Source organism: Topomyia yanbarensis, chromosome 3 (genome assembly GCF_030247195.1).
Source record: "Topomyia yanbarensis strain Yona2022 chromosome 3, ASM3024719v1, whole genome shotgun sequence".
NCBI lineage: Eukaryota > Metazoa > Arthropoda > Insecta > Diptera > Culicidae > Topomyia > Topomyia yanbarensis.
This window is the reverse complement of record NC_080672.1, coordinates 55028391-55055046: the sequence shown is the minus strand read 5'-3', so window position 1 is coordinate 55055046 and position 26656 is coordinate 55028391. Positions and strand designations below refer to the sequence as shown.

The 26656-nt window shown below is 37.3% G+C and overlaps 1 protein-coding gene across 2 annotated transcripts in view; it reads left to right on the top strand.

The window, feature by feature from the left end:
- Positions 1-1447: 1447 nt before the first annotated feature.
- The window catches only part of LOC131689976 (G protein-coupled receptor kinase 1), a 421810-nt gene continuing 396601 nt past the window's right edge, over positions 1448-26656 (top strand). Inside the window, exon 1 of one of the 2 annotated variants that reach the window (XM_058975399.1) lies at positions 1448-1577. Coding sequence is in view for 1 of the 2 variants with exons in the window: in XM_058975398.1 (XP_058831381.1) it covers positions 3060-3172 (113 nt within the window). In the remaining variant the exon portion in view is untranslated. Of the gene's footprint in view, positions 3173-26656 lie in introns of both variants that reach the window. The other variant, XM_058975398.1, reaches the window with a different exon arrangement.

Genomic DNA, 26656 nt, shown 5'->3' with positions numbered 1-26656 from the left:
TGAAATCACCTCCAGTGACGGCCGGGTCTCTTGTCAGAATCTCGTTAACCATTTCTAGACCAACGTTTTTCTACCGCATATGGGGTCCCAAAACTATTTTTCCTTATAGCTGTTGGCGTCAAAAAGCACGAAAAACCTGGTTTAATAAAGAGAGGTGCTTCTTTTGCAGTGCTAGAAGCTGCTCAATATTTACCTTCCGATCTAGTCCTATTACATGAAAAAGGTAATTGAGGGAAATCTAAATTAGAAAGTTTTAGCAGATTTCAACAATATTGCCATAAGATTTATTTTAAAAAACAAAAAAAATCGTGTTTACTTAGGTACAACGATTTTTTTTTGAAATAATGTTATATTATGTATATTGGACCTACAATTTATCGAATGGAACGGAAAACTATATATAGCTTAATGACCCAATTGTAGCATTTTTAGTGCGAGACAATACCTCACTAACCCCTTAAGAGTTCATGCGACCAGGTTTCTAATTTGGGAAAAAATATCTGTCATTTTCCAACAGATTTTGATCATAAATAGGTCATTGGATGCGAAAATGAATGCTCTCTCTAAAATTGTCGTAAAACAAGTACGCTTCTTTAGAAGAATACTGAGTAAGATTCAAAATTTCATGGAAAAAAAACGCAAAATTATGGTTATTTTCATATTGTTGATCCAAAATCGCAAAGTATTTTTAACAAAAGAACATAAAATAGCATACCGTTGGAAAGGTAATTTATTCTTCTTTCCAGAACACTCAAAAATCGGTTGAAAAATGATCACGGAGAATTTTTTTTAATACCGAAAGGCCCGAAAAATAGTTATTTTTGGCCTGAATCAAGATTTTGAGGGTATGCAACATTTTTCAAACAATGTCTTGTGTTGTATTTGGCGAGATCTACAACCTATACTAGGTCACTTGAAAAGTACAAAATCACTGTAGCACCGTGTATTCAAAATAAAATTATCCTTTTAGTAATAGTAACAAAGTGCCAACGATAGGATTTTAGCACCAGTGTCAATTTCTACACAAACCGTTCAAAACCATATCATACTGTAGACTCCATAAACGTACCAATGGAGACGCATGGCACAAATCGATCTAGACTAGACATTCATTAGAATGAAAAGAACTCTACGAATCAATCCATTCTGAAATGCAGGCTTGGATTTAAAGCATTTCGATGGCAAAAAAATTCATTCCATATAACTCCACCGAAGCCAAAAATTGATATAATTTAATATTGACAGCAAAACGATCGAAACTGCATACCCTGCCATACTGTCACACATGACAATCACGATAAAAATCACCCTGCGCTGGTGGGTGGGGGAGAACTTTTGGGGAGCTCACTCTCACCAATACAATTACGGCTGTGCTGCCTTACTTTGTACAGCAAATATCTGCGTGCTGCTCTGCTCCATAATACCATTCAATTCAGTCAGTGAGTGAGCAGAGTTTGTCGCGTTCGGAAGGTAAACGACGGTTGTCCGGCCTTCTGCGTTTCTCGGTCATTGGGGCTATACAAGAGTAGTAAGGAGGAAGCAACAGTAATAAGAAAACTTTTCTAGATATACAGCAGGTTAGAGTCCCTTGGGGGAAAAAGGATCCTGCCATAGCTGGAATCGGTGGTGGTGGTGGTGGTGGTGACGGCGAAAAAGGTGACTGTCACTGCACGCCATATCTACAGATTGGCCCTACAGTAGACGACCCGGTCGGTTTTCAGCGAACAGGTTTTTTTTGCGATCATCCAGTGTTGGTTGTGTCTGACGGAAAGGAGTGGGATTTTTTTCACTGTACGCAGCAAGATACAAAACCACTCGCGGTACATAGAGTGTGCTCTGGGTGTTTTGGGGTCCGGTGGGTGTCGCGGCCGACGAATGTGCGTCTAAGTGTGGGACGACGCGAGAAGGCCAACGAAGAGAGAGAGAAAGAGAAATATTTTGCAAGAGTGACGGCCCAATTTTATCAGTGATTGTGGTTGGAGTGCTTGATAAGAGCACTGAAATTCAGAATGGCCCGTGTTTGCGGAAAAAAATAATTTTGTGTCGACGGTTCGTTCCTGTTATTTGTGCGGTTTGAAGTGTCAAGCAGGGGGTCTTCGAAGTTGCTACATGGCGTGACGATAGGTTAAATTCTGATTGACGGGTTCAGCAGGCGTACAACAGCAACAACAAACTTGCGATTTGTCATCGTCAGTGTCGTGAGTTACTCGTTTGTGTTCTCGCTAGCGCGAATTTCTCTCGCACCGTGTCTGTGTTCGTTTTAAGCTCTATTTCACACACCAAACTGCGAGAGCTTCACTCGGGAGTGTTATGTGTTGATTTTCATATGCCTATCCGTTCACTGGCTGTATAGTGTGTGCCATTTGCTATTCTATAACAAGCAGATAAATTCCTCCATTCATTTGTTTATGCTGGGAGCGAGAAAGAAAATTGTTGCTCATCATATTCGCTGTGGCGCTGGAGGTTTGTTGTACGAATCAGCTGAGAAAGAGAACAAGGGGGTGGTGATTCCGCACGAGAAACGGGGGTTGTCAGTAAACAAGTGCCAAAGAGTTAGCAATTTTGTGTGCGAATTTTTCCGCAATTTTTGGTTGAATCGAAAAGGTTTTTTCTTTGCTTTGAAAATCGATTGTGTCTTTTGGTGGCGGTGTGTTTACTTAGAGTGAGCGGAATAAGAGGAGTGCCACACACGCGATTCGCTGGCCCGGGCAGTGCGGTAGTAATTGCTGACCGACATATACCAGAATTTGTATACAAAATTGTTTGTTCAATTGAAGTAGCTGGAGCGAGAATTTCCCGCTTACTCGTGGGATCATTGTGTGCCGCGGAAAATCCATCGTACCGTGTGGTGAAAATCCTGAAGGAACTTTTTTTTGCGAAAGAGTACGGGTCAGTGTTCTTTTTTGGGTTACGTGCAATTGTTTTAAGTTTCGAACGTGAAAGGTCGTCTTAAACTGTTGGCATAGGGCCGCCACTATTGTCTAAGTACCAATTGAAGAGCTAGAGAGAGAGAGTGAGAAGAACAGTTCTGGTCAACATAGCAAAAACAGTCACTCAAGATGGCGGATCTCGAAGCGGTGCTGGCCGATGTCAGCTATTTGATGGCGATGGAGAAATCCAAATGCATGCCGGCGGCCAGAGCTAGCAAGAAAATTATCCTGCCAGATCCCAGGTGAGTGTCATTCTAGAAAAAAACATACACATTCAAAAGGGTTAACAGGTATATTGGGGACGGAGGAAGTGGTAGGCCGGAATACTGACCACTATACTATCGAGGAATAAACATTTGTTTTGGGTTCTGTTTACTCTCAGCGGTGACGGATAGCATGTTGACATTCATCTGATATTGACGAGGGGCCACCGGTGGCACTGGAGCTTGTCGTACCATCGTGACTCGGTCAGGCTAATCACAATGATTATTATGATGAATTTCTGTGGACAGCGCGACTGCCTCGAGCCGGCCGGTTTGCAGTGGCCACTAATTGGTGAGCGGTGGAATATATAACAAGATGGTCTGGTTGGTCTGCGGTGGTGACTAGAAGGAGATGTTGAAATGGTTTAATGCTTGAACCGGTAATTGGAAGGGTGTTTGGGGACCGATTTAATAGGTACTAAGTATGCAAATTTAGAAAGCATCAATTATATTTTATGAGATGAATGTTAATTTGAATTTTTTTGTTGATTTAAAACTAATTTTCAATCATCGAGTAAAATTATAATAATACTCGGTTTTCAGCACATTGTGTTTCAACTCAATATTTCTAAAATAAGTTACATTGTAATGGTAATTGGAAAGATAACAGAGCATTTGAATGTTTGAAATATCTTTCCTCTTAACTGCATGCTCATATTATTCCACTGTTAATAGATTTAACAAGTGGTAGTTTGACCTTCATAGTTTCACAGTGTTATTTGAAAATATAGAATGAATTGGCAAAAAAGGTGGAAATATGGAGTATGGTGTGTTGAACTGTAACCCAACTCATGCAAAATTAATATTTTTACTGGAAAAACATGCCCAAAAATTCATCCGTGAATTAAAGGTAGGACCCATAATTATTATCAGGAATATGGAACTATCATTTCTTTTTGAATAAAAAGATGATTTTTGGTCGTGATCTTCTGGTAAAAATATTTATTATATACTATATATTCCTGCGGTGCAGCCGTCATTAAAAGAAGAATGGAAATAAGAAAGCGCACATTATGGATCGGAAGGTTTATTGATTAATTTAGATACTTTCTCTGATGCTTATAAACCAACTTTCAGAAAATAACTTTTTCACCCACTACTTAACCGATTTCTCTCAAACGTGGCATACACATTCTATGTTAAAAATACCTAACCCCTACGTTGAGTTTCTGAAATAATTTTTCATTTAAGGGGGTGTTAAAAAAGGCGGAATTTTTCGTGAAAAATAGTAATTTTTATTTAAAATGAGTAAAAAAAACCCATTAACCCTCTAGTTCCCACTACCGCCAATAGGCGGTCTCTTTAAAAATCTAGATAAAACTTTTTTGGACAGTGTTCCGATATTTTTGTGCCATTCGCAGAAAATTGTCCACTACTGTACATGTTTCAGGTTGATTTTTTTTTTAAATTGGACATTTTCTTTATAAACGTCACATTATTTTAATGTTTCATAACTTTTAGTTCAAGCATAATACACTACTCAAGTGCAGCGCAGTAGAGTATCAAAGTATTTATAAATGCAATGCAATCAAACATTAAGTTATTGCTCTAAAGGTGCGTGTAATACCTGTTATATTGCTCATAAGAGGCAATGTCTTGAAACATTTGTGATTTTTATTATGATAGCACTACTTTAAGAAAGTAGTTTTAGAGCACATGAACATTATGGATGTTAAAATAATACTGTCGTTCGCTTCGCACTGGCTTAAGCAAAACCATAAAGAACACTGAATTTCATAACCATTGTCTTTGGTGGATAATCTGTTCAAACAAAATGAGCTACAAATTTTGTTAAAAGTCGCTGAAAAACACATGTTTTTAATTTATTTTTCAAGCATTTCGGGGGCTTGAGCTGTAGCCCTCTAGCCCCCCCCCCCTCTCTGGCTACGTGCCAGTGATGTTCATTGTACGGTTCAGATATGTGCGGGAGTAGGTGCTTCACGATCGCGGGTATTATCGCGAAAGTCTCGAGCGTTTGTACGTTAACGTGTTCGATCGTGTGGTCGTTTGTATGTCGCCTGTGCTAGCGTGTATGTAAATCATGAACATCAGATCTGCATCCATTCCTTGATCCAGCTGTCTCAATTACTCAGACGAACACATACAAAGATAGACATGCGACTAGCCCGTAACAATTGGACACTAGCACTAAAAGCTAAAATTATTACTATACTAACGCTATTAGCATTCTACTTTTACATTTCTTTAATTACCCTGTGCACGGTGACGAAGTCGACGATTAAATCAACACACAATTATCCCCACTGCGAGCCGTTTCCACCAACATTGTCGCTACAATGTGTAACAATGTTTGCAAATACAGTTCACAGCAAAAGCCAATCCACATCGACCTGCTAGTAGGTCACATCATCGTGCACAAGCTAATGGTTGATCGTTAGTTTGGGCTGGTGTGAAGTATGAAAAAACACAAGCATAAAAAAGCCCATAAACCCTATCGGTCTCCTCGATGCACCACTATCGGGGCGTAATGCAATAACTATCGTAATGCAGTTGTCTGTCAGAGGTTCTTTGAAAAGTGATGCTCAAATGTGCTTGATAATGTTTGCAATACCTTCCATATGACCAGTCCATATGAGGGCCTATCACGAACACGGTTTGTAGCTGTGGTAATGTTTTCTGTCCGGACATCACACTGAACCTTATCGAATGAATAAGGATGTTCGAGGTCCTAGTAGTTTTCTTGTATCTACTGCTCGTACCTTTTACTTGCCGCTAGCAGCTGGATATAGCTTTGATATTTCCTGAAAAAGTGGATGGAACAAAAATGATTTCATGAATAATATTCCAATTTCTGTGAAAAAGTTTACGTGAAAATTTCTGTTGTGTGAAATTGAAAATGATTAGGGAAATCTTCAAAATATCACAAGCGTGCAAGATAGTTTGTGAATCATATAGTAGGAATCATTAATCATATACCACGAATACGTGAATAATATTTCATCATGTTGCGAACTGTTTCACGAGCACAAATGGTTAGTTGTGACCAATACACTAAGAAGCGTGAACTAGTTTAAGAATCTGTGAATCATATTTTATGATCGCGGGAACTAATTCGCGAGCACGAATGGTTAGCTGTGACCGATATACTAGGAATCATAAACCAATTCACACATCCTTACCAGGAAACATGAACATGTTCACGAAATCATAAATAATACTGTGAAATTGTTCAGGTAAACATATTAAGATCATGTATAAAATGGCACATTTTATTAACTATATTTAGAAATTGGAAACATGTTAGGACCTTTTCAACTAATTCACGGGAATGAATGGTGAATTGTGACTGATACATTAGGAATCATGAACTAGTTCAAAAGGCAACACCGTTTTAACTCTGTGAACTAGTTCACAACCACGAAAACCAAATCATGATCAAGATTTCGTAAATCATGAAACAGTTCACGTCGTATGATCGAACCGGAAGCATTGTTCCTAAATTTATGAATAAAATCACGAGTCAACCTATGCTTCATCAATAATGTTCATAAAGTTGTGAACTAGTTCACGGATAGAAATTTTTTTTGCTAATGTCTTAGTGGAAACCGCGACTGAAGCTCTGAAAACAAAAGCAAATAGTGGGAGTCCCACTAAAAAAACTCTAGAAAATTACCTAGTAGACCGATCGTTTTCAAACTTTCAGTTAATAAAATATGATCCATTACTCAAGTGACCCCGTTGGCTTCGTACCACTCCAGGGCACCATTTGAATAGTTGCACGAATCTAGATCCAGCCAGAAGATCGTAGAGCTCTCGTGTTGCTTCAACAGAGGAAGCAGACGCTTCTGTAAACACTGCTTAAGGTAGATCTCCCCGTTTACAGTCACGAACGGCGCACTTCGTTTGCCATATGAGCAGCTCGCTTGCCAAATCATAAGTTTCTGCTTCCTTACTTCTTCCGGAACATCCAAGTTGTTCCGGGCGGTGAAGAACAGAACGGAAGTCCGCCGTAACGTAACGGGTGTTCAATAAAAAATAGAATTTTTTCAGTCATGTTGTTAAAAAACAAAACAAAAATTTCAGCGAATTCTGTATTTTTTATTTAAACATAATGTTTATTCTTCAAAAAAAACGTCAATGAATGTTGGAAAAGTGACCCTGGTCAGTCGTACGCCGCAACTTAGTCGCGATGCACTCACAAGAGCGCTGGACGGCACTAACGTCCATCTTCCGGATACAACTTCGGATCCTGGTGGTCAACCGCTGCGTATCCTTGGCACGCCAATTATTTTTGAGGGAGCCAAAAAAATCCTCAATGGGACGGCACTGGGACAAGTTGGTCGGGCTCCTTTCTTTCGGTACGTATGGTATCTTTTTCTGCTCAAGATACTCCAGCATCTTCTTGGCGTAATGGGAAGACGCCTTGTCCGGCCAGAAGACGTACTTCCCATCTGCATGATGCTCCTTTAAGAACGGCAGCAGAATTTTCTTAAGACACTCCTCGTGGTACACTTGTTGATTGATTGCCAGACCACTCGACCTGAACCACGGCCTTGAAATCCCTCTGTCCGATATGGCGATGTACAGCATAACTTTTTTTTTTTTTCAAATTTATGCTTAAACTTATATTTTATTTCGGGGGGGGGGGGGGGGGTGTGTGGAAAGTAACCTTCGTCGTCCAGAACGAACGACGTCCCGCGGTAGTTCTTCGTCATCCACCGGCACTGCGATTTCACGTCCGCTATCTGCTCGTCCGTGTACTCGGGGGACCGAGTCTTCTTCCGACAGATGATGTTCTCCATCTTGAGCGTTCGGTGATTCAAGATATGGGTGCAGTGATATTTTCGGCCGGCGTCACTCATTCCGGCCTTGTTGTCGAACAGCGTTTTCAACGCTTCCTTCTTCTTCTTTGTCATTATCCTCACCCGACGGCCGCTACCGGCCCTCCGCTCCATGCGCAGGGATGCCACTGTACTCACGGGCACGTTTTCGTCTCGAAAGTGGTCTACCGTAAACTTTTTTCTACGATGACCATGCGTTTCGTAAAACCGTACAACTCGTCATAACCAGTATACTGAGGAGACACCTGCTAGGAACCGTGGTCTGATCGATGGATGGTCGATTACGGTGTGTATCGTTAATTTTGAAGCACTATTTAAAGTGCCATCACGACATTCTGGTTATGTCCCAGACATTATCTACCTGTTATTGTTTTTGCTCACTATTTTCCCATTCTCTAGAAGAATGGCTAGCATCTAAACATCTATAGAGTTAAGATAGATGAGCAGACATTTGCCTAATTATTCCAAGACTCACCTTCCAATTTCTTATCCCCTGTAATTTCAGTCTCTTCCTTCGTATTCTTAATTGTCTAACAGTTTTAATACATTACTATGATAATTTTGAGATGGTTTTCGCAATGTTGTTTTAAAACAACATTGCGCATTTAAGGGTTAAACTTTTTCACTGTTAGTCTAAGCCCATGCCTTAATGATCTCTCCCGAAAAAGATCTAGCTGACGGTAAACTGGATGTCGAACATGTAATGAAAATAACATACTGAGATCAAAGATCATCAACTGAGTAGCCAATATTTAGAAAGTTCACCCAGATCTGCTCAGAATTGTGATATCTTGTCTATGGTAGATGAATGATATTACTGCCGACAAGTATTTTTTGAAAGACTACCGTTTCTACATACCTGCCCACAGCGTTGAGATCGACAGTGTGGTCCACGATTCGACCCCTTGCTCCTGTCAGCTAAGATTTTAAATGGGGAATCGTACATGGCGGGGCCGAAATTGTATGTTCCTACAAACTTGTGTTGGCGGACTTTTAGAGGGACTGCTGTTATCATAATGCTCTATTTATCATAATTCTCTCTTGATTCATGAAGAGTTCGAGTCTAAGGACTCCCCTGTGGGGACATTTGTTACTGCTCCTAAAAACTATAGGCTTCCTTTAGTGGCTTAACATTTCAACCAGACATTCAAGTTAGTGCAGGACTGGTTGGGTATAGCAAGGGCATCAGCTCTTTAAGCTATTTCGGAACTCCTACCGGCACCAGGGAGACGGTATGGGGTTGCTTTCTCGATGATAGAACATCTTGTCTACTCCACGGTCTTTGCTACAGCTTTACTTCAGTGCTCTGGAATGTTCTCGATCTCATTCATGTTTTTAATGAAACTGAGAAAACAATTGATAAGAGTTGAAAAATCTTTAGCTATTTTTAATAGAAGTTTTTGCTGTAGAAATTCTCGTGTTGTGCAACTCAAACACGTTCGTGACAGGGACGTTTTCTTGTGCCACCTTTGGTGGAGTTTCATTTCTACGCCCCTTTGGCTTTTATTTCAGTTCGACTTTCTGACAATAGTTTATTGGTTACCTGCAAATGGCAAACTTATTTTGACTTATTTGATGGCTTATAATTACTAAGCAGATGGAACTGGATGCAGATCATTTGGATAACAACTGATTCTAAAAAAATCTCAATGTGGTCCAGAATGTTAATTTAGCAGAACTTTTAACTTTTTGTTGAAACTAAATGACTTAGCCTTACTATATGTTTGAAAAGTTGTTATACTTTGCAAGGCTTTCTTTTCGTTCGAACAGAAGCTAGGGTGGTTCTAATTTTAGCAAGATTTAAAATTGGACTTCTGAACGGTTCGAGGTAAAGCTTTACTGTCTTTGATGAAGTTGTAGAATTACACATTTCAAACAAGTTTGCTGAAGACACCCAAGTTCTATCTTTCTTACTTTCAATTCCACGAGAAATTCAAATGTAAGCTTTAGGGTGTTCTTTGAAAAATGGTTTTTATTTCTATAACGTTTGTAGTTTTTATTATACACTCAGGTACCCTATGGTCAACTTGAAGATTATTTTAGTGTGCATAATTTGCTTTAAAACACCAACTACTAAACTTTTTTCGTTTTAAAGTTATGAAAACATTTATATAAAAAATATAACTTTTTAAAATAGCATTATCGTTCATTATGGTACTTAACATTAAATACCGTTGCTGTCATACGAAATAGCATGCTTAGTAGTAAAGATCACCAAAAAATGGTAAATACGATTTTTTTTATATCTTGCAATATTTAGAGGAACATGGGGAGACTGGACCAAGCGAAGAATTCTATTATTGGTCATTACGTGTTCTATTAGGATCTTAAATTTTTTTCAAAAATATTTTTATAGTTGTTTCGGCCCCTTAAGGTAATTTCAAAAGTTTGGAATAAAAGATGATTTCACTATAGAAAATATTCCGTAATTAATAAATTTGCGTTAAATGATGTATTTTTAATCAAACTTTGTATGGAAATATCTACTCGACTAGTAATTACTTTTAAAGTACTCATACATTATTTTATTCTTTATGATCTAGTGAAAGGATTTTGCATAAAACGGGACATTGATATAGTTATTACTAAAATTTGCACAACATTGAACGCAATAACTAATTTTGAGGAGATTTAACCAAGTGGCAATAAACTGAAGAAAAATAAAAATTTTCTGATATTTACTATGCTGTGGAACTTACTGTTAATGTTAAAAGCGTCACAAAAAATCCCATATCAAATATCAGTCTATATCTTGTAGTACAATTAATCAAAGTTAGCAATAATATGGCTGATTTCGTGACGTGTGAACATGCAATGTAAGCAGTACAGTTAACCCTTAAAAGGAAATGCATTAAACACAGTCGAAATTTATGAAATGCAACCCTTCTATATTTTTTCCGCTACCTAAGGATCTTGACAATATGGATAAAATAGATTACAGTATGTTTTATGTCATTATTTTTTGTTCTGATGTTTCAAAATTTTCTTGGTCAGGTCTCCCCAGGCCTCGGGCAAGTCTCCCCGCAATGTAGAGACTTGACCAAATAAAACGATCACAGAAAAACTTTTATAACTTTGGAAAAAGTAAATTGAAAATTCTGCAAAAAATCATGAACACGCACAATACCTTTGCACATTATATCTCAATGACTTCGGAAGGATTGAAAACATTCTTAGAGATTTATACAGGTTTAGCTGAAAACCTGGTCAAATCTCCCCATGTTCCCCTGCTCCAAAAAAGTTAATTTGTAGTAAAAAGTATATAAAACTTTCTAACGAAAGGAGCTAGAGGCTCGGTATGTTGAGACAAACTGTTCTCTTCGAAAATATCTTAAAGTATTTCTAAAGCCATCTTAATAAAAAATCTAATCAGCAAAAGTTATATAAATAAAACCATTTAAAAAACACCCCAATTTTTTGGTAAATTTCTAGTAAAATGAAAAGTACAAGACAAAGTTCCAGTGGTTTCGACAATGGGTTTTTTTCAATTTAATTTTCTTCAATTTTCTGGAAGACTGCGGCTATATCTCGAACCATTAAAAAGTTAATTTTTAGATTTTAATTAATTTAGAACCACCCTACCCACCATTTAAAATAGTAGAAAAGTCTTGTAAAGTGCAACCTTTTATCATGTTATCGAAACTAAATCTTTTATATAGTCCTCAGTGCAAGTAATTTAAACATTCTACCAAGGGTCAATACATGAAAACCCAAATTTTTAATATAACTTTTTAACGCTCCCTTTTTTTCGCGTAGTAAGAGACCCGACTGTAACTGATAATGATAGATAGATTGTGAATCATGTTCTAAAATCATGAGCTTGCTAGCGTAGCCACCAGCGATACCACATGTTTTTTTTGAAATGCCTGTAGAAGAATAACTAAAATGTGTGTAAAAGTCTGTAGATGGTTGTGTAAATCCTAGTTACACTAAAATTTTACTTTGAAAATAGATTGAAAGCAGAATTCTATTGTGAAGGAATCACTCGTATTCGAAAACAATTATTCTAGTGCAATTTTACTAAACACTATTATCCTATTAAAAGTCTGTAGATCTCTGGCTACGTCTGTAGGAGATATCAAAAGTCTGTAAAATACAGACCTGTCTGTAAATCTGGCATCGCTGGTACCCATGATTAATATTGCACGGTTTTGTGAACTATTTTACGAGCACGAATGATCAATCGTGGCCAATAAACTAGGAATCATGCACCGGTTCTCGAATCCATAAATATTGTTCCTTGCTTTTAGAAGATGTTTTGCGAACTCGAATGGTGAATCGTGACATTATGCAAGGAAACACTAACCAGTTCACGAAACCACAACATAATATTGGGCAAGCGTTCACGTAAACATATTAAGATGTAGAAAATTTCATATTTTGAAACTAAATCACGAAAATGGAAATATATTTCATGTTTCTGTGAACAGATTTACAAGAATGAATGGTGAATTGAGAGTTGTACATTAGGAATCACAAACTACTTTACGAGGCAAGACTGTTCATATTCTGTAAACTAATTTACAACCACATAATCATGACGAATTTCGCGCCAAATCGTATTCAGTGTTGGCAGCACCCTCTCAGATTCTAATGAAACTTTCTGTACATGAAGACTTTGTCACAAAAAGCTACTTTGCATATTTTGTTTTTCCAAAAATGATCTAGACTGTGTTTGTTGTTGTGAATTTTTCATTGACACTGAAAAAAATCGATTTTTTTCTTTAGTTTATTTTTATCGAAAACTAAACCAATGAAAGTCATGATCATCTCAGAATCCAATAAAACTTAGTTTGTTGAGAAGATATTGTCTAATTTAGCAACTAAGCATATTTTTATTAAGGAGTTAACTACTTTTTCATTTTTCATCAAATCGATTTTTTTTATTACTTTATCTGAAAGTACAACTCCTTGCGAATGCTTAAGCCGTGTGGTGTCCGGCGGGCTGAAATCTTTTTGCACTATTTCAACCAAGAATAGAACCTCTGGGAACTGCTCCCATGTCGTAAGAGGCGACTAACAACATGCTAGGAGTTCCTAGGCCGAGGTTTTGTTCCGTACCGAAGACTTTATCTGGGCGGACCTTAAGGTTTTCCATATTACCCTCTTTCCAGTCTGTATTTAGTGAATCACTGACATATACCTTTTCTGATTCGCCTTTCTTGATTGTGTATCAACGTTTTAAGTTTCTTCTGGCGGTTGTATATTAGCCGTAAATGACGAAATCTAATTCTACACTAAGTAACAGAATATATTAATATACCGGCACTTCCACGCCAAGGTTTAACTTCCAAAGCTTTGGTTTAAAAACCGTTTTTAAAAAAGGAAACTTTCATGTAGGAAATTTATTGAATTGGCCTAAGATGGAGCTGTCGAATTTCACAAAAAGCTTTTTATGTTGCAAGTGATCTGTAGTTGTGTTAAATTAGGTATTTTTCTATTATATTTGGAACCGTCTACCGACAAATCTACATTTACGAATACCTCCAAAAGTGACTTCTTGAGGTCTCATGAAGGCCTGACACTAGCTTTATGATACTTTTGCTTTTCTAAACAGTAATAAAAATCTCAACATTCAAGAACTTCACTTTGTCAGAAAATGTAGGGCCATCGGAAGCTAAAACTTCGTAAAATCGCACTCCTGGTCCTTTTTTCAGTGCAGTACTCTACGTCACTCGTTCAAATTTGCACCGCTCTTATGGTAGTCGGTATTTGCTAGTATTACTGTTCTCCCATCCATTCTGGTAGTCAAACGGTGGGATAGCAAAATTCTTACAAGTTTCCTATCTCATGCCTCCACGCGATTCTAAGTCTATTGATGACATTTGGTCCTTAGACCGCAGAATGAGAGGGTGCGAACAGAATGAGAGGGTGCGAACAGATCTAGTCGAGAAAACATTGCCGTAAAAATGAATAGTTGATCGGAAATTAGCCCCAATACGACTAATCTGACTAGTATCTATGAACACGGCTCAATACGTATTGAAAATTCGCCGCGTCTGTTTTTATGAACCTAATTTAAAGCTCCGTTATTGCTAACAAGCCCGTGCATCAGATTAACAATCCTTTATATTTCCCTTCATTGTTCGGTATTATCGCTCGTATACTTGTATTCCACAAACAATCCGATATGGAAAATAAGAAATACTTTCCTTGATTTATAACATCTCGCGCTATTTTTGCCAGTATAATATGCTGTCACTTGGTAGTTTTCAAGCCAATAAATATATCGTAGAGAAGAAGTAGCGAGTTCTGTCCAAATACTGTTGCAATAAATAGTGATCCGGCCCATTACGCAGATAAGATTAGCTTTTCCAGGCAATACTCCCACGATCGGCTGTGTGGAGTTCAAATTGTTTTTGTTTAGGGAACATAGTATACTCTCGGTAGCCGGCTGCCCAGAGTTTAAAAATAACCAAAAACTAAACAAGATCATCTCTTTTTCGAGTGATCGTGCACTCGAAGACTAACTAAACAACTACCTAATAAAATATGCTTTACAGGTCGCATCGTTTGCTTGGAGCGAATCCTAGACCTGATACCCTTCCAAACCACCAACTCCGCGACACCTATGGAAGAGTCTGATGAATCGTCGTCCTTCCGTTAAGTAGGTGGAGCATCAACACTTCCTGTCTACCTTATCCTTTATCCTTCCCCGTGAACGATGGAGATGGGGGCGGCCGGCAATGATGGCTATCATGCTGTTGAGGTTTTAATATGGGTCGGATTGGTATGAATTCCTACTTACCACTTCCTAAGCAACTCTTATTAGATAATCAGCAGTCAAACATGATGAAGTCAGTGTGCAATCCGCCAAAATCATCGTCACAACGCAACGCAACGCAACGCAACGCAAGTACAACTCCTTGCGAATGCTTTTCCAAATTTTTATAAAGATCCAAGAAATAGATCGAAAGCTTCCAAGCGCGCTTCGTCTACCAAGAGCAGTGGTAATTTGAAATTTTAAACTCGTTTATCTCGAAATGTCGTTTTACTAAAAATGATTTTTCCGTGATCACGATTGCCGAAAAACTACTCAATCAATTTTCTTGATTTTTTCAATGCATCGTAATTAATTCCTTTTTTATGCATAAATTTTTGTTTCATGGATAAGAATTTTTAATACAATTTTTAGAGCTTAAAACAGCGATTTTTACTAAAAACGTTCTCGAATGCAGGTAAAAAAAAATTATTTATTCAACTAATCGTTAAGGTGCGAGGAATACTCATATACTAATGAATTTTTTTGAGTTTTGGTATTTTAGATGATCTATTGGTCTCCAATCGTGATCACCGCAAACCTGTTAAATAAAAAAAAGGTTTCGGGAAAAAAGCCATAACTCCGCCAATTATCAATTTATTTTTATAAACTTATGCTTGTTTATTTTACTGAAAAATGTGCTACCGAAATATTATAAGTTTGATGTAATGAAATCATTCCTTTATTCCTTTACGCAAATTCAAATTTTCTTGACCTTTTTTTCATTAAAAGGTATGTAACCCCTTAATTAAGAATCTCATTTGAAAGAGTTTATGTCATTAAACAAATATTCCATTATTACTTTTTTTTCTTGTTTAGTGCTAAGGAAGAATCAGAGAAAGAAATAACCACCACAATATTATGTATTGAATTTTACATAATTATTTATTTATTTTTATATATTACATTTGTCTTAAAACTATCTTCATGCATGCTATTTTGTATTATTTCTATACTAGGAAAACATTTTTGGTTCATTTTCTGAATTAGAATACCTTTTCGTCTCTACTTTGCCCCCAGGAATAGGCACAAAACTGTGGAATTTTTGAGTTCCAGATATTGTTTTGGCGTTATTATACAGCTCTTAAAGGTCTTCTGACATTTTGTTGTGCTCTTTAGTGAATATGTAGCCGAAAATTAATGTTGTGATATTTTTATCAGTTTGTTCAACTGTCCAGTTACATAACTCTTGGGGACTTGTTATGGTATTTCCAAAGTCGCGAGCAAGACTAGCTTTTTTGCCATTCGCTTGAGGGTGTCACCAATAGCATAACAGGGTCCTTTTCCATGGGATGCTGCAACAAAATGCCATTCTGCGCTTAAGGTTGGAGAGAGAATTGGCAAAAATCAAAAACGAAAAAAGCAGTTTTTTCCCACACCGAGTGTTAAATCTTCATAAAAATCAATCAGCAGTACTGTAACAACATTTTACATAAGCTGATTGATTTTTGAAAAAAAAACCGCTTTTTTCATTTTCGTTTTTGGCCCATACTCTCTCCAACCTTAACTCATACTTTGACTGGAATCTATAAAAGTTTGCAAAGTTTTTCTTATTTTTGTAATGTGCTGCTGCTCCATCAGACATAAAATAAATTTTAGAAAAGTTTGTCAATTGTTTCATAAAATTTATCAGTTTTGAGAGGAATAAATGATCTGCAGTCTTCAAGTGTTCCAGTCTTCTTGTCTTCCAGTCTTACAGTCTTCCAGTCTACCAGTCTTCATTCAAGTTTGTTATGAATATATACCAAATTCGTAACTGATACTTTTTGCATGTATCAGGCAACCAGCAGCTGGGAAAATGAATTCTGAGATGATTATGACTTTCATTGGTTTAGTTTTCGATTAAAATATACTGAAGAAAAAAATTCAGTTGGACAAGGAAAAGTTTTTTTCAAATACCTTTTTTTCCTCAAAAGTGCCCAACATGAATTTTTGACGGTAGGTAGGGAACATAATTATCTATCTTGGAACAAAATTTGATCCAAATCAAAAATCAATCTTTTTTTGTAAATCGACTTTAAATTTTTTAAATCGATTTCTTTCAGTGTAGGAGTCAATGAAGAATTTTTTCAATATTTTTATTCAAAAGTTTGACTAATTTTGTGAAAACCACACCTACAACATTTCTTTGTAGGATTTGTTATTTTTAGACTAGTCATTTGAAAAAAAAATGGTAAAAAAAGTTTGGCCCTTTTCAAAAGACAGTCTAGATCATTTTTGGAAAAACAAAATATGCAAAGCAGCTTTTTGTGACATAGTCTTCATGTACAGAAAGTTTCATTAGAATCTGAGAGGGTGCTGCCAACATTTGTTCGAGTTGGCGCGAAATTCGTCTGATGTAATAAATCATGAAACAGTTCATGTCGTATAGTCGAACTGTAAGCAATGTTCTTAAATTTATGAATAAAATCACGAGTCAACCTATGATTCATGAATAATGTTCATTAAGTTGTGGACTAGTTCACGAACAGAATCCGTGGCTAAAGCTCACAAAGCAAAAGCAAATATCTCTATTAGTATAAGCGTTATGCGGGTGTTACGGAACGAAAATTAAACATAATTATAAAACATAATTTTTGTTCACGGTCCTGTTATCGTAACGTAAAACGTAATTGTTCCAAAATTCATGGAAATTTATTCATTAATTAAGGAAAAATCCGTGTTCGGAGAGAAAAATCGTTCCGTACACTTCGGTTATATTCAGTGTTGACTCAGAATTGATGCGTTAGTCCGTGAGTGACATTTACCGTCTCGTCTGCAAATGTAGCGAGTAATTCTGGTAGGGATCCCTTCCGAAAATCTTGTTGGATCACACTCAAAAAATATTTATTACAACTTAAACAAATTGTTTAATATCTTCGTGGTTTCCTGTACAATGCATGATGTTGGTTTGTATTGCGGGGGCCCTATTTATAGTTTCGAGCAATTTTGATTTTTGAATAATTTTAAACGTTTCAAAATCAATTTTCGAACGATTCAAACAAATTTCGTAGTAAACAATGTATCAGTAAAAAGTGCTGCGCACGCTTCGTTGGATTTGCGGAAAGGGCAATTAGTCGAGTAGGAAGAGAGTTATTAATATTCAAAGTGCACATTACGTGCTCGATTAGCAAAAATTAGAAAAAGTCAAGTCTAATCTCAGGCGAGCACCAGTTCATTTCAGAGAATCATTTCGGTTCGTGTGATCGGTATTTGCACCATCGAACCGAATACACAAAATGTTGTAAAAAAAAAGATCCGAAGAAGAAGTCCACCTCATGATGTGTGAATACTTTTGTGTCATCATGTCATAAGGGCAATCGATTCCTCCCAGTCCCCACGGTACCCGGTCCTCCATCCAGCAGTCACAACATCGCGATCTCGCCGTGCCTTGAATCGCTCGGCAGTCGGTCTCTGCAACGGGGGGGGGGGGGGGGGCTGTCATCATTTCCCATGTCTTTTTCCATGCTCGTGTGGATGATGGTCAAGCTCATGGCGAATGCCGGCGCTGCTCTACTCAGGAGTCCATTGAATGGTTGGAAATAGAGCTTCTCGTACCCTAAGATGACTTCGGTGACTTGTGGAGAAGCGATGAATAATTTTGTTTTCGCTTTCAAAAGGTCTTGTAAGTTGAAGGTCGATTTCTGGATCTTTTCACCAATCGCCAACGGATGTCTCTGACTGTGGCAGTATGCGCAGTGCTCTTGGGGCCCATCTCACGGCACGGTACCAAGATCAAACGCTGCCTATGCGTTGGTTGTTTCTGGGTAGAGATCGTAACCTATATAAAACCGGGTCGGGCGTCTGTGCTCGTGTGCGTGACTGTGAAGAAAAAAAGAGGACAAGGTGAGGTGCGCGAAGGACAGCAAAAGTCAAGTGTAATATGATTCAAAACTGAAATGGAGCTATTTTTGGAGGTGGGCGGTGTGGTATGTGTGCCTATGCGACGATGACGACGACGACGACGACAAACGGCGCTAAAGAGGCAGTGGTTGAAGAGTTTATGTTTGTTTGAAAATATTTCACTTTTGCGGTCCATGACACACCGTGACAAACTAGCATCAATCGGCGATCGACGACCCACGCGCAACTGAATTCGAGATTTTGAAGAAATTTCGGAGTTTTTCGCCGCCGTCCAATCCTTACCAAAAATCGCTAACAAATAACATTTTCGTTTTGATATTGCTTTACACCGGTGTAGTCGGTGTTACACTCATTCAATCTCGTTTTTACACTACACCGTGTAAAAACGAAAATGCTATTAAGAAATGAAATGAGCACACTAATTACCGAATTCCAACAAAACACCCAAGTTCAGCTCGGCCTGTCTGACCCAGCTAAATGTTGTAGAGCAGTGCGGTTTCGCAATCTGAACTTCCTTTCTCAGCCCATTCCAACGAGCGTCAGCAAGGTACATATTAGATTACAATCATCCGAGAGCAGCATCTCTCTATCATCGCGTCGGTCGCGCGCCAGCTGTTTCTCCAAAACGAGACAAGAGGAATTCTGGTGTCGGTCGGTGTGTGAGATGAGAGTTTGTTGTCGTTGCTTAGCTTAGTTTAGCTTGTTCAACGGCGCTCGTGCGTCTAATTACATGCCTTGCCTGGCCTACTACGTAGAGGCACAGCAGCATTATTGGTGCGGGTTGTGTCCGCTGTTGTTCTTGTTCGTTCTGTTACAGAGATTAGCTTACATCCTATACCTACCCACACCTACCTACCTACAGCTCGCGCGACTTCCAATACACTGACTGCCGCTGCAGGCTACTCCGTATAAGGGAAGGAGGTGCTCTCGGTTGTGTAGTCGAGCCGGCCGTGTTTCTATGGTCCGGCGGCTAATAGAATGTTAACCGGGGGGAGGGGCCGATGAAGGGATTAATTTTACGCAGAATCTACGCAATCTAATGACAACGTTCGACTCGTATGGCGTGTGTTGTTGACCTATAATTTTTTTTGCTGTATGTACAATGTACTTTGTTTTTGCGAACACAAGCACGTTTCTCAGGCAAATAAAGTCGAGCCGGTTTTGTGCCTTTGTAACGATGTTTTTATGCGTGATTGGTTTCATAATGATAGCAAAAGAATTAATTATTGGTCCTATTGGAGAAGCGCGTATAGATAATGAATGAGTTCGAGATAAGTGTTCATACACTTTCGCACACTTGTCTCCCAACAAATATAATCCATTTTCAGTTCATAGCTAATCAGTGGATACAGACAGAGCCATAGCGTGGTCATAGTGACGCCCTTGGAAAAGTCTCAATTTTGCGCCTCATATTGTTTACTTTGGTTTTCTTTTAGTTCGGCTTTTACTGTAAAAGTCCCTCCCCTAGGTTGATGGGTTTGATGGTATTGCAAACATCATCAAGCATACTTCGTACATCAGTGCTAGAGAACCTCTGACAAACAATTGCTTTAAGATGATTATTGCATTATGCTTCAATAATGGTGCATCGAAGAGACCGAGAGGGCTTATGTGCCTTTTTTAGGTTGTGTGTTATTTCATACTCTGTACCAGCCCTAACTAAGGCTTAACCATTAAAGGGATGTATTAGTAGAAGCCTATTAGCGTAAGTATAGTAATAATTGCAGTTTTTCGTACTAATGTACAATTGCTTTGTACTAGTCGTATCTGTATCTGCGGATGTGTTTGTCTGACAATTCGTGACAGCTGGACCAAGAAATGGATGCAGAACTGGCATATATGATGGAATAGTGGGTAGTCCTTCCTAGGAAGCGTTGGTAATTTTTCCTGCGTACAATTTGTGTATTCGATTCGATTCATTCGGGAAGATCGGATTGGATAAATTAAGTCAGCATAGCATGAGTAAATTGTAATCGAATGAAATTGCCGTTAATGGTAAATATGATATGTTTGTTCTTGTCTTTTACTTCATTAGCCTGTTTTTGTTGTACTTCTATTAGTTCGCTTTACCACTGCTCATGCATACCAAAAATAATATTGGTCAATTTATGCACTTCCAAATAATCTTTTTGGATCTTCTTTCTTTATTCGTCAGGTTATGCTTACTTCTATTACTATATACTGCATTAGATTTATACTAGCATTCACCAAAACAATTAATTGCATATTCTCCCATATTCACTCACAATCTCTCCCATTCCAAACGTACAAACACTCGTGTCCTGCGCGATAAAACAAGCCTGGTCACTAGGGTGGGACAAAAATTAGATTCCAGTTCCGAGCAACTTTTTAGGTACCATTTGGGTCCTAGAAAGCCAGTACAAATTCTTAGCTCGATCCCTGAAACTATATTTTTGCGCCCACTGTTTAAAGTTTACATGGAATTTTGTATGGGAACATTAACTTTCACAAAATATTTCCTCCGCGAGTTATAAAAATAAATTTTTATGTGGCTTTTATAGGAAATTTAACAAAGAAACAAAGTCTCGAAAACCACGAAACGATCTGTCGCTTGAGAAAAAACTTATTAAGCAGAAACCGATTGATGCTCTGACGATCGTTAAAATATTCATTTTGGCTGTCCAATTATATGCAATTTTGTTTTGACCTTCTCCTATTGTATCTAAATCAATGATCTGAACTGTTTGGTCACTTCACAAGAGTTTTGAGGGATAAATGTAGGCTACTTTTGCACATAATAAGAGGAATTTTAAAATTTTGTATATAATTCGACCGTCAGCAGCAGTGATTCTTCTAAAAGTTAAACTTTCATCAATCTTCAGGGTATCAATCGGTTTTTGCTTAAAAACTTTTTCCACAATCATCAGATCGTTTCGTGGTCTTTGTTTCCTTGACAAATTTCCTATAAAAATCAGACATCAACTTATTTTTAGGAATTTTTTCGGCGATTTTTGGAAGAATTATTTTGCAAAAGACGATTTCTCCATATGAAATCCCATGTAAACTTTAAACCGTGGGCGCAAAAATATAGTTTCACCGATCGAGGTAAAAAATTGCAGAGTTGTTCTGGGAGCTAAATGGGACCCAAAAAGTTACTCGGACCAAATGTTTATTATTTTCATATAACCATGTTCCACTCTACTGGTCACAAACGACCAATACAAAAATGACGTTCATATTCACCACACTATATGGCGACATGACCGGGAACTCTAGTGATATGGAAGAACTGACTCTCTTGCAGCATCCCAGCCATGCACCGAAAATCTATCTATCTATCTATCTATCTATCTATCTATCTATCTATCTATCTATCTATCTATCTATCTATCTATCTATCTATCTATCTATCTATCTATCTATCTATCTATCTATCTATCTATCTATCTATCTATCTATCTATCTATCTATCTATCTATCTATCTATATATATAAAAGTCAATGTTTGTATGTATATATGATTTATGGATTTCTAAACGGCTTAACCGATTGACATCAAAATTTATACACCGTAGGCATTTGTTATGGAGCGTGTTTGTGTGCTATTGGTTGGGGATTATCTGCCCGAAAGATGGCGCTTCGGAACAAATTGTGTTTTCCACCTGTTTCGTTAAAGGTCGCAGCAACGCGCGATGGACATTAGCTAGTCTATCTATCTATCTATATATATATATATATATATATATATATATATATATATATATATATATATATATATATATATATATATATATATATATATATATATATATATATATATATATATATATATATATATATATATATATATATATATATATATATATATATATATATATATATATATATATAAAAGTCAATGTTTGTATGTATATGATTTATGGACTCTCAAACGGCTTAACCGATTGCCGTTAAAATTTATACATAGTAGGCATTTGTTCTGGAGCGTGTTTGTGTGCTATTGGTTGAAGATTTTCTGCCCGCCAGATGGCGCTTCGGAACAAATTGTGTTTTCCTCCTATTTCATTGAAAGTCGCAACAACGCGCGATGGGTATTAGCTAGTTAACTATAACACGCGAATATGCGAACTGCCACACTGTTGAAAAATCGATTTTTTTGCATACGAAGATACACACGCGACTACGCGATCGTACGCGTTAACGTACAAACGCTCGAGCCCTGCGCGATGATTCAGGCGATCACGAGGTCCCTGCGCCCGTACAATGAATATCACATTCAGAATCACGGCCCGCTGCAAGTGACCTTAAGCAGTGTTTTAGTGGGTGACATATCCCGTCTCATCTGCAAATGTAGCGGGTGATTCTGACGGGGAGCCCTTGCGGGAGTCACAGTAGGACAATTCTTGATCTTAGTAAAATTGGAACTACCCCGACTTGTTTTAACAAAAGCAAGGTGCTCACGAACTATGACTACTTTCCCAAGGACCACTGTGCACTGGTCTTTATTATGAAAAACTGACCTTGCCTACTGATGAGTAAAGAGATGTGAAAATCTTCATACCCCCACAGTTTCAACAAACACTATAGCTTGGGGCTTGTTTGCATTAGTTAGACTAGGGTCAGTCAGATATTAGGATTGAAACTCGTCAGAAACCTTTAAGTTTTTAATCCTTACAGTATTTCAAGACCTGAAAAATTTAAATTTCGTCGATTTTTTCGGGTTTGGGGGTATTTTTGGGCTCTAGGAAAATTCCAAACTCTTCACATTACTTTCAACCTCTACTGAACGGTCAATGGATGCAAAACCAAACAGCATTTAGAAATATGAATAAAAAGAAATTACGGCGGTGGTTGGGTTATTTTTTAACCTAATTGTTTTTGCTTAATGTGTATTTCAATTATTTAATTGTATGTAAAAAACAGTCACTTCACTAGCATCTTATTATCAACAACATTGAACCGTTATTCTAGATTCTAGATTCTGCGAAACGATACAGCAGTAGTTGATTTCAGGCGTTGCAAGATTCGCCCCCCTGCACGTAAAAAAATTCATTAACAAAAGATCACGGTATCGTGTACTGACCGACCAAGTTTCTGAAATTGTGAATAATAATCCTCGCATTTATGAAACAATTTGTGTTTCCAAAAAACTAGTTCTCCTCGAATATATACATGGCGTTAAATTCGAATGTTTGGTTGGGTTACTGTTGATGTTCCCCGGAAATGTTTTGCTTTTGTTATGATTCTTGTTCATAATTTGAGAATACACAGCCGCCAGTCACATGATGTTCATGATTACAGGAGCTTTTTCGCGATTTTTCTGATTTCTCATCTTGTTACCTTGCTATTTTATTCATGAGTTCACCATCGCATTTTTCTGTCAGACTGGCGGGATATTGATTTCGGGATCTTAATCGCGAATTTCGTGATTTCTATTCACGTTATCATGATATTTTATTCTAGAGCTGTCGGATTTAAAACGTGTTGTTGAATGTTCATGATATCAGCAGTTTTATTCTGTGAAATATATCATGAACACGATTTTCTGTGCTCAACGCAATTTTCGATTGCTGTCCAGACATCACACTGAATTTTATCAAATAAATAACGATACTCGAGGTCTTAATAGTTTTCTCATATCTACTGCTCGTGCCTATTACTGTTCACTAGCAGTCATGAAAAAGTGTATAAAACAAAAGTGATGCCACAAATATTACACTTAATTTTGTGAAATAGTTCACGTGAAAATTTCATTTACATGTTACATGAAATTGAAAATAATTAGAAATATATTCTAAATATTACAAGCATAGATATTGGATCATGAATCATGTGCTAGGAATCATGAACTAGTTTACGAATCTATGAATAATAGTTCATGATTTTATGAACTATTTGACGAGCGCGAATGGTCAGACGTGACTATTGCACTAGGAATCATAAACCAGTTCACTCATACATGAATAATATTTTATGATTTCGTGAACTATTTCACTATCGCGAATTGTAAGTAGTGACTATTATACTAGGTGTCATAAACCAGTTCACGAATACATGAAAAATATTTCATGATATTGTGAACTATTTCACGAGCACGAATGGTAAGTCTTGGCTGTTATGCTAAGATTCATGAACCAGCTCACGTATACATGAATAATTTTGTGATTTATTTTACGGACAAGCATGGTCATGACTATTGTTCTAGGAATCATGAACCAGTTCACGAATTCATGAATAATATTTCATTATTTTGTGAACTATTTCACGAGCACGGATATTGGAGCGTGACTAATATGTAGGGGAATCCGAGGCTCTTCGGACCTACCTAAGCGAATCGCCCTTTTAGGTGGATAGATGTGAAAAAAATACCGGTCAAAGGTTCTAATTGTTAGTTTGAAATCTCAGCTACATTTTGGGTCTATAAAAATTTATTTGCACCACTCTATGGCTGCGTTAGATGACGATTTGCAAAACTCTACGTTTTTCCATCCTTTTACACTGTAGGGGTAATTCGAACCTCCCTACGGGGCAATTCAGACCGTCAATCGTTTTTATTTTTTTTAGAATGGAATTGTGTTTACCTATGAAATATTTATTAGAGAAACTCCTTAAGAAGCAGAAAAATATAAATTGCGTTACAAAAACTTCATCTGGTTAGTCATTGCTGTCAATTGGCGCATCATGTATTTTCTTTGCTGTGTCGTGTTCAATCGTGTGCGTAGCTGCAGTCCGCTGAACGGTGGTTGATGGAATATGGGGTCCGAAAAGCCGCGTACACTCGTTTCGTACAAAAGTGGAGAGCATCTTGAAAATATTTGTTTTCCACTCAAACGAAAATTCCGTAAAATAGAAGCATCAACTTTCCAAAACAGTTTTATTGTTATTTTTTCACTTTTATTTTTGGCTTTAATCACGGTTTTACCATTGAAATGATATTTGTTTTGAGGCAGACAAAAAATTAAACACGTTGTATCTCCTTTCTAAAAAAAAACAAAGAATTAGATTCAGCTGTCAAAATTAATATTTTAGAATAGCTGTTCCTCGAATACGTACGACAGTCAGAAAATCTTACGATTTTCTGAAAAATCGAGGGAGTCCGAATTGCTCCCACTATCTTAATAGCCCCGGATATCCATATATTAGGAATCATGAATTAATTCATCAGGATTGAATGGATTCATGAATAAAAATCCGAGTTTCGTGAAATAGTTCACGAGAAAATATCCAGAATGTTTGGATTTTGTTAACTAATATTCCTAAATATAGGAACAGAACAAAAACCAATATTTCCACTAATAAAATCGTTATGCTGGCATTAATGAAGGGAAATTGAACATAATTATAAAACACATGATTTTTGTTCATAGTCTTGTTTTCGTAACGCAAAAACGTGATTGTTTAGGAATTCGTATCACTTTATTCACGATTTTAGAAACAATTCTTTTCCGTGAGTTCGTGAAATATTTAGTGATAGAGAAAACAGTCAGATTGAAAGTTTGGATTTTAGTGTTTGTATTCTCCTCGTTCGTAACTGACACCAACTTGGAGCTTGTTAGATAAGTCCAAATCCGCTCGAAACCAAACCAAAAAACTACACACTTAAAAATGTTTACACCACGCAAGCTACACATAAAAAGGAGCGACACAATTCACTTGAATATATATTCAAGCACATGTAAAAATGGGCTTCGTTCACAGTTCTTCTTCAGCCGAGTTTTACATCAAAAGAGACACAATATTTTATTTCATATGTTAAAACATGTAAAATTTCATTATTAGACAGCAAACTACGTCGCAATGTTGTTTACATCCAATGTAAATTTCATTTTTTCTAAGTGTGTAGTTTTGGATTTAGCTTCCTCGTCAGCGAACCAGCACTTCTGTGCTTACTACTGTGGCATTACCCGGAACAAGCCAGTTGTTTAAGTTTGAACTCATCTATGGGGTTTCAAGTTGCTGTCTGTTACTGACGAAAGGAATCCGAAACACTTGAAACAAAACTTTCAACTTAGATATTTGATCTAACTATACAAAAATTCTGTTGGGAAAAAATTTGGACATGATAAATTAATTTCCAGTTTCATCCAGAAATTTACG